General features: G+C 35.8%; 2 protein-coding genes across 2 annotated transcripts; both read right to left on the bottom strand.

The window, feature by feature from the left end:
* Positions 1-665: 665 nt before the first annotated feature.
* LOC148770800 (DDB1- and CUL4-associated factor homolog 1-like) lies at positions 666-1,334 on the bottom strand. Its single transcript, XM_088818070.1, has one exon. The coding sequence runs from the start codon at positions 1,206-1,208 to the stop codon at positions 744-746; it is 465 nt and encodes a 154-aa protein (XP_088674196.1). The 5' UTR covers positions 1,209-1,334; the 3' UTR covers positions 666-743.
* A 28-nt stretch (positions 1,335-1,362) lies between these two features.
* LOC105966994 (DDB1- and CUL4-associated factor homolog 1) lies at positions 1,363-6,691 on the bottom strand. The gene is made up of 11 exons (XM_088818051.1): positions 6,342-6,691; positions 5,720-5,807; positions 5,493-5,609; positions 5,210-5,400; positions 4,956-5,078; positions 4,483-4,873; positions 3,768-4,250; positions 3,500-3,670; positions 3,034-3,405; positions 2,711-2,829; positions 1,363-2,629 (listed from the first exon to the last, which is right to left on the bottom strand). Exons 1-11 carry the CDS (start codon positions 6,584-6,586, stop codon positions 1,402-1,404), a joined length of 3,528 nt encoding a protein of 1,175 aa, XP_088674177.1. The 5' UTR covers positions 6,587-6,691; the 3' UTR covers positions 1,363-1,401.
* Between the last annotated feature and the right edge of the window lie 3,051 nt (positions 6,692-9,742).

The following is a 9,742-nucleotide window of genomic DNA, read 5'->3' as shown; positions in this document are numbered from 1 at the left end:
TATACATATATATATATATATATATATATATATATATATATATATATATATATATATATATATATATATATATATAGTTTGAGCCATTTTCCACTATATATTTTACCATTTTCAGTCAACTTTACGTGGGAAAATTTTGGTATTTATATTTTTTTCTCCAAAACATTTAATTGCTTAGATTTTTTTTAATTTTATGAATAAAACCTTTTATTTTTGTCATTTTTGAGTTTCTTCATTTTTTTTCTTAAATGTCTTCCGGTAGTTCAAACATCCTAAGATTACAAACATCTTTACAACTATGATTGTTGAGAATATGAACTACCGGAAGACATTTAAGAAAAAAATGAAGAAATTCAAAATGACAAAAATAAAAGGTTTTATTTAGAAAAAAAAAATATAGTAGAAAATGAATAAAAGGTTTTATTTAAAGAAAAAAATAAAAATATCAACATTTCACAATTAAAATTGACCGAAAATGTTAAAAAATATAGTAGAAAATGGCTCTAACAATTAACAAACCCTTATATTTATAGGCTTAGCAGGGGTATTTTCGTCATATTTTGAAAAAAATACAACATTAGGGGGGTTTTTGTATTTATGGGTGTACATGGGGTATATGATACAAAGTCCATAGTACAGGGGTGTTTTTTATTTAACTCAATAAATAATAAATAAATAACCCTATAATCTAATTTTGGCCTTTATATTTTCCACCACTGATATCACGCCACCTGTCCTCAGAATTAATCTTCGTCTCCAGAGCTGCTTTCTGATTCATCATTATCACTCTCAACTTCCTCCTCCTCCTCGGTAACATCCCAATCAGTATCCTCATCTTCCTCTTCGCCGCCGTCACTCCACCGCTCTCTGTCGCCGTCGTTCCGATTCAGATGCATCTCCAGAAGCGAGGACGCAACTTCTCTCTCCTCGCTACTCAACGCCGCCGCAGATCCGCCGCCGACCCGCTCCGGCCGGCCGATTTCGTAAACCCTAGCCGTAGACCGGCGGTCAATTATGCTGTTCATGGCAACCACGCCGACGTAGGAATCCGTCGGCTCCGTCGCGAAATCCAGCACGCAGCGCTCCGCCGGAATCGTCGCGATGTCGGAGTAGCTCATGGCGTCGACCGTGCGGAAAGCGGAGACGAAATCGTTCCTCATCCGGCGAGCGTCGAACGCTGACGTCACATAATCGATGTTCCTCCTCATGATTGCGTAGATGACGTCACCACCGGAATTGAATTTAATCGTCGTCCGATCCAGTGACGGTACACTTCTGAGAAGCTTATAGTTTCGTAGATCCCACACCTCCGAGTTTATAATTACCTTTTCAGATCAATTGTTTCCTTTAATTAATTTACATTTCATAAATTCCAAACAAAAAAAAATTATTTAATTTAATTTATCTAATATGTACCTCATTTCCAGCAGGATGAAAGCCACCACCACCAAAATCAGTGTACCGCTCAAAGTGGTGAATCGGTTTTACATCTCTGCAATCCCACAAAGCTCCATCCCAAAGAAGCATAGATTTCGTTGCGGCGAAGTGAATTTGTGAATTCGCATTTGCCTGATCATCTAAATATCTTGTGTTGTCATCTTTGAGCATCAGGTTCAGCTTACACGTCTCGATATCGAACAAATAAATCTTGCGCTGAAAAGTCTCCATCGGTACTGCACCGAATAAGGCACCGCAGTTACTGAACTGCGCGCGTCTGATTCTTCCAAACAAATGCACCGGACCATGTGAAAGTGAAGATCTGCTCCATAAGCAAACGTGATCCGAGCTCGACGAAAGAAGAAGTTGAGCCCCGTTTTTATAATGAGACTGCAAAAGAGTCAATTGAGATCGGTGACTGGCGGAACTCTCCGCCACGCTTTTGCTTCCACCGTTGTAATCGAAAATTTTCACTTTACGAGAAGATCCACCCGTCGCAATTTGAGAAGAATCTCCGAGGAAAGCCATACTAGTTAGAAGGGGCTTTGATTCGTCGCCGAAAGTTTTTCTCAGTCTGAATCTACTGTACTTAAATTTTCGATCGTTGCGGTTTGCATCAAACCCTTCACAAAGACTTGTGTATTCACGTGCGCCGATCCTTCCTGTCACATTATACGAAGAATCGGGACACTGTTTTGACTCCAGGCAGGAATGATGGTGCAAGAGTGAAAGTGGGGGCAATGTCGTAATTGGAGCTGAGCATCGTTCGTGTTGCTGCTTCAGATATTGAATGACGAGTGAATGTAACGTGATTCTCTCATGGGTAAAATCGTAATTTGACTTGACTCGTCTTTCTTGTGGTGCAGTCTCGTTCAGCTTTCGCTTCATCGGTACAACTGAAGTGGATGATAATGGCAGTTCTTGTGCATTTTTGGAAGACGAAATACATCTTTGTGAACTGTCCTTCAGTTTGATTTTGAGCTTTGATTTACCATGTGAACTGTTTTTGGATTTCTCGGAAAAGAATCCACCGGGAGAAACTCGAGAAGGCCATTGCATTTGTATAACTTCCGTAGATTTCGGGGCAGATGGCGATAAGTTAGCGTCTTCGAGAAGTGCAGCTGCACTATCTGCTAGGCCCACTTCTTGAAGATACTCATGCATGAGGAGCAGAAGTTCTCTGACATATATTCACATCATTTCAGACAAGGTATTATAGAAGATTGTTTTCTTCTGTATATATAGAAAGAGCTGAATACTTTCGATCGGTTACCTATTATTGTAAGTGATGGGAGTTGCAGCAGCAATGGCGGCTCTTTCGATGCAACTAGCAGTTGTCCTTACAGCATCGTTCGCCGCTAAAGTGCTTGCCTTTGCGCAATTAGTTACCACCTTCAGATTAATGAACAACTTTATCAGTATGAATGTAGTCTTCAGTAATGTATATATATATAAGTAATGCTTACCGCGATTAGCTCAACAGTTACTTGGGCAAGCTCTGCCTCCCACGTATTATGCTCACCACTAGAGCTTTGTTTTCCGGAATCTCGAGTAAGTTCCGATACTTTTTCCGCTACCTGAAATAGACAGTCAAAAACAGAAACTTTGTACAACTTTTTTTTTTTTTTTTTGTGAAATCGAATAAAAGTTTATATTCGAGTGACAATGATTACTGACCCCAAGCTTTAGTAATATATCCGCGATTTCATTATCTCTGGCTAAACCAAGAAAGACTCGGCATATCAGAACACGGAGGGATTTAAATTTCCGGGGTTGAAGAAGCTGAATAAGAGCTTTTATTCCCTTGTTTGCATGAACAGCTTTTCGAGCTTGTCGATATTCTTGTTCTAGCTTCTCTCGTTCAGAGGAAGCTTGCTGATGTGGCACGATGGCTGCATTTGATTCGTCGGTCATCGATTGAGGAGGGCAGAGGAGATTTATCAACAGATGTAGCGCCGGCTCAGCACCCTTGAACATATTTGTCACAAGAAATGTGCAGTTATTGGGATATTAATTAGCAAATCCAAAAAAAAAAAGGAATGTAATAATAATAAATAAATACCTCTGGTTTAACGTCGGCAGGGGTCATTATTGCATCCAAAATAACAGCCATGCCGACTCGACCATCGCTTACTGTTGCGTTTATTATTATTTCACGGCTGTATGGAATTAAAGTTACAATATGCAATACACCGAGTACGTGTGGAAGCAAATCTTGTAACCTATATGTGTTCTGTAAAACAAAAAAAGAAAATTATATATATACATACTGAAAGAATAAATATACATGCAGAAAATGGAAATTTCAACAATACTAATTAAAATCAGACCTGGCACATCTCCAACACGGTAATATGACCTTTCAAACGTAAGAATTCGTCGACGGCGTGCCAGCTCGTCGCCCTTGCAAAAGCGGGCCCCACTTTCTGATCCTTTTGTATTTTACGAAACACAACGTCCAGTGCCTCGTTGCTTAAGTCGAGTTGTCTATACGAAACCCTAACTTTCGAGACGTGTGAAATGGAATCGACAAACAAGTGGAGGTGCGCTTTCATGTACCGGTGCAGTGCAGTGCAAGTACAGTGGGCTTTGTTCTTATTGGAAGCATACTCTTGCAGATGACAAAGAAGCTTTCGCAAACCATCCTTTCTGTCGAATGCTTCGACGAACGCACGGAAAGAAAAAGCGGACGAGATGAATAAACCGGCATTTTGGCTCGATAAATCATTCCGACACTCAAGAAGCTCCAAAGCCAACTCGACAACTGTTTCGATGACGTTTGAAGGAAGATCGCACACGTGTTCCATTATGCCCTGCAAAAAAGAAACATAAAAACATAGTATGGTGTCAAATATTTGCTCACAGATCAAGAAAACCAATAGATACACATGATTACAAAAAAAAAAAAGAAAAAACAAACTTAGAAAATTACGAAAATACCGTTGTTAAATAATTAAGAGTGATAAAGGGCAAAAATGAAAAAAAAAAATGATCTTGAATATACTAAAAACCGGAGATATAAAAAAATTATGCGAAAACAATTACCTTAAACTTATTAATGGCGAATAAGAGCAAAGAGAGACTGAAAAATGTTTGCTTATTTCTCGGAACGTCAACAACTCTCTGCATGCCACCACGGTCAACGAATAACGTTACAAATTTTCGATGAGCCGCAAAGTGACCAACTACCTTCAAAACATCGAGCAAGTATAGTATACTTCTCGATAACGGTACACCCTCGCCAATTTTCACAGATTTCCTTAATAACTCAATGGAAATATCAACCGCCTTCTCATGAAGAAGAGGTTCGATACTCTCGATACGCTTCCCCATAACCGTCAGACACTTAACACATGCTTTCTCCCTTAGCTGTGTAAGTGAATCGAAGCTTGCTATGTAAACTTCACCGATATCGGTTTTCGGCATAGTTAACTTCCTACAAAACGCGAAAAAAAAAATAGTCGATAAGAATCTAGATATATATATTGAGTGAATAAATTAAATGATCATGTATGTACCATATGAGAGCAGCATCAAATGCAGTCTTTTTTACTTCGCCCAAAACCCCACTTCGTAAATATTGCATTAGCATAACCGGCAATCCGTACGTTGTTAAGGCATCTTTCATTCGTAGGCACCCACTAAAAATTTCGATAAAACAAAAATGTTAGAAAAAAACCCACATAACAAGACTATACAAATAGTGAAAAATATAAATTATATATAGAAAAAATTAATAAATAAAATTAAATTAAAGGGATTAAGAACATACAAAGTCAAGCATACGGAAAGAAGAGCAACGGAGTATGTGTGCAATATTTCGACATCTAATATTTGCCGTATCGTTTCAATATTCTCCAATTTGAGATGAGCACCGGAATTTCTTTGTGGCTCGTTCATCGACCAGCCTAAGAAATTATCAACAACGTCGTCTTCGAATATATGCGGTTTCTGTATCCCTTTCTGTGTAAAAATGAATATAAACATGTTAAATAAATAAATGATTAATGGAGTGTATAATATAGCAGCTAAAAATTGTGGCAATAAATACGTACCATCCAAACCAGCGAGCAATTGAAAATAAGGCGTACAGTAGCCGCGTTTACGGATTTAGAATATCTTCTATCGGTCAGAAACTTGAAAGATATCAATCGAAAAAACACGTCGTTCTTCTGCATGCGATAAAAAAAAATTAATTAGCAACTAATTAAGGGCGTTTTGGGATTAAAGAGTAAAACCTGCAGTAGGTATATTTAGCAAAGGAAAAAAAAACGAAAAGTACCCGAATAAGATTCCAAATGCATCCAAGATTATCATGAGAAGAGCTGTTGCCATTATTTGTCGAGGAACGATCTGCGTCTGTCATGTAACTATATATCCGGAAAAAAAAAACGAAAATGTACAGTTAGCCAAAAAAATGTTTGAAGAACGGTAATTAATTAGGTCACTTCTGAATTAAAGCCCTAAAACCTAAAACGAATAGAAACACGGCGTCGACTATATTCACTACTTGAAATGGAAATAAATCGAGAAAGTATAGAAACGATCGATCGGCTTAAGAATAAATGCAATATTAAATTACATCATCTTTTTAAAATAAATTCATTAAATTCTTTACTTATCCTTAATTATAGTTGGCGCGATTTATTCGGTATTCCGTTTACCGTTAGCGATTAGATTTAGCTTCGAGTATAAAATGCATCATAAAATAATAAAGAACTAGCTAGATCTGAGTTTCTCAGCTTCTCTTCTTGAAAATGAATAAATCATAAATAAACATATACATATATATATAGTTATAAATAAATAAATAAATGAAAGATCCAAATAAAGATTAAAAAAAAATACAATGAATTAATATAAATCTGAGGATGAAGTTGCACATAGAGCAACAAAAGTGGTACCTTGCATCAAGAGACTCAATTATGGTGGAAAGAGCATGAAGCACAATTGGGTTAGGGTTTTCTGCATTTTCTGTTATTTTATCCATTAACGACTTTGCTCTACTCATCACACCCTCGATTTCCTCCCACCCACCCACTCCATTCTCCGCCAGCTCAGCCACCTTCACCTCCACGCCGGCGCCGGCGCCGGCGGTGGCGCCGGAGGAGGACTGTGGCACAGCCTCGAATTCCCTGGCAGCATCCATTAATTTAATGCTAGTAATTACTATTTACTACTCACAGAAAAATTGTGTATTAAATTCTAGTCTATCTCTCCGAATACGCTTACAGCTGTGTGTGTGTGTGATTTTAGAGTGCTGATTTGGTCGTATTTATAGGTGTTTCCGACGGTGGGGGGTGGGGCGGGGGTGGGTGGGGGGTGGCGTGTAGAATTACTGCACAATTTTTTCTTTTATATTTCATATTACATTTGGCGCTCTGTGGGCGATGATTACAATGCTGATTTTGTGGGTCCCACCTGAACAATTTTTGTTTTTTTTTTTTCTCTTTTTTTAAACAGTAAAAGTAGTATTAAAAATGTTATTTAACAGTCTATTCTATGTTTGAGGATTGGATAAAGTTTTGAGACAAAAATATACTACTATTTAATATTTATAGTAATTAAACTATTTTTTACAAAATTAATCTGGCTTGATTTAGGCACGATCTTATATTATTTGCATAATGTTTGAATAATATTTTGTGATTTATATATTTTTTAATTCATTAATCTGGTTTGATACTGGGAATTGATTTATTATATTATGATACATTATTACGTAGGAAGTTTAGTCAATTTATACTAGATTTTTTAAATCAACACTTTGAGTCAATGTAATCAATCTTATTAATAAATAATAGGGTTAAATACAAAAACACCCATGTACTATGAACTTTGTATCATATACCCCTGTACTACACATAAATACAAAAACCTCCTTCACATTACATTTTTTTCAAAATATGACGAAAATACCCCTACTCAAGCGTGCGCGCGCGCACACACACACACACACACACACACACACACACACACACACACACATATATATATATATATATTTTGAGTCATTCTCCAATATATATCATTTTCAGTGAATTTTAAGTGGAAATATTTGGTATTTATATTTTTTTTTTCTCCAAAACATTTAATTTCTTATATTTTTTTAATTTTCTAAATAAAACCTTTTATTTTTGTCATTTTGATTTGCTTCATTTTTTTTTCTTAAATATCTTCCGATAGTTCAAACATCCTAAGATTACAAACATGTTTACAATCTTATTACTGTTGAGGATTTGAACTACCGGAAGACATTTAAGAAAAAAATGAGGAAATTCAAAATAACAAAAATAAAAGGTTTCATTCAAAAATCTAAGTAATTAATTTTTTTAGAAAAAAATAAAAATATCAAAATTTACCAAGTAAAATTGACCGAAAATGTTAAAAAATACAGTGGAAAATGACTCAAATAAACCATTATATTTATAGGCTTAACAGGGGTATTTTCGTCATATTTTGGAAAAAATATAACAACATGGGGGTTTTGTATTTATGAGTAGTATAGGGATGTATATGATACAAAGTCCATAGTACATGGGTGTTTTTGTATTTAACCCTAAATAATAATAGCATCAGATTAATAACATATTTTAGGGGCTATTAGTGAGAACTCCATCTAGCATTATTATAATGAACATGCCATGTCTAGCTCATTTTCCTTTATTAGTGAGAGTTCCATATTTTTTTTATTCTCAAATTTACCCTTCCTCTATTCACTACCTATTATACCATACTTTGATGCATTGTTTATTTTTATATTTTAATTCTAATTTTTTTATTTCTTATTTAAAAAAACTATTTTTAATAAATTTTTATTATTTTTTTTAATATTTTTTTTAGTGTATTTTGTGTCTTCAGTTAAAATAACTATATTTCAATAAAACAACTATTATTAAAACAACTACGGTTAAAAACAACTATATTAAACAACTGTTATTAAAATAGTTATGATTAAAACAATTATATATCTCCAACAACTCTCATTTATCAAAAAATCAACTATTTGTTAAATTAACTATTTATTAATATCAACTAAAAGGTAGTAAAAACAACTATACTGTTGTACAAAAACAACTATATTACTGTACGAAAACAACTATATGTCTGTAAATAACACCAACACAATTTCAACAAAAACAAACATTCATTATACTATTTGAACACAAAATTAGCCTTCAATATAAGAATTCAACCAAAATCTCCAACTAAGAAAATTGAGATTCGAGAATTGGGTTAAAAGAAAATCAGAGAAGAAGAACTACAACAATCAAATAATGTTGGCGGTGGTCTCAATTGAAATTTCAGACGCAATATCAACCCTAGCGCCGTTGTGTAGTCTCGTCATTCCTCCCTACCGAAATCCCTAACGCCGTCCTTGACGAGAGAATTCCATAGGTGGAGACTGCCTTCTTTTCGCGACGGTGCAGATAGGAACGCTGATGGGAGAGAGTAGACGACGGCGGAGACAATTGATCTACTGCCGTTGAAGTCGTATTGCCTCTCTAGATCATCGAGAATTGTAGCGGCGGCGGGATCGCAGATCCGAAGTCGGAGACGAGCAGTGACGATAGAGAGGGATGTACAACCAAATTTGTCGCAAGGTTCTGATGTTGTAGTGACGACGGCGCTGTGAAATCGGAGATGGTGGGGGCGGTGGCGACGTCGGGTGAGGCTGAATTTGTGGAAGATGGGGATCTGCGTGAAGAGAGAAAGAAGGGAGGCTAAGAGAGAGTGAAAAGAGAAATAAAATAATAGGTTGAAACAATTAGGTTAGTTTGAATAAGTGTGGGATAATATGGGCATAACAATTAATAATTTAATAAATAGATTTAATTATGATATGGGGGATTATGATTATGACTAATAAAGTAAAAGGGCGTGAATCCCCTCTAATATATCATAATGTATTGGGTTTTTTCACTAATAATCTCCATATTTTACTTCAGATGACATCAGCATATGACATCACCATCCCCCAATTTACAAGTCATCATGTGCAAATGGCCCAATTCAGTAGTTAATTGATAATAGTAATGGGCCCAATTAATAACTATTTCCACCTACCAATTAGTAGCCCAAATAAGTTGATTAGTAAAATTTAATTTCGCTCAAATTTAAAATTCAATGCCGACCCGACGTTTGTGGATCGGTTGATGGTTTACAACCGAATTTTTGGTTCCGAAATAAGTGGATTGGTTGATGGTTGACAACCGAATTTTTTGTTCCGAAATAAGTTGCTGGATTGGTATATCCATCACCTAGTTCACTTTCAAAAATTAAAATTTAGAGTAAAAGTATGCAA

Source organism: Erythranthe guttata, chromosome 5 (assembly GCF_056151865.1).
Source record: "Erythranthe guttata isolate IM_541 chromosome 5, IM_541, whole genome shotgun sequence".
Classification (NCBI taxonomy): Eukaryota; Viridiplantae; Streptophyta; class Magnoliopsida; order Lamiales; family Phrymaceae; genus Erythranthe; species Erythranthe guttata.
The sequence above is the reverse complement of the archived record's forward strand: the minus strand, read 5'-3'. Positions and strand labels throughout refer to the sequence as shown.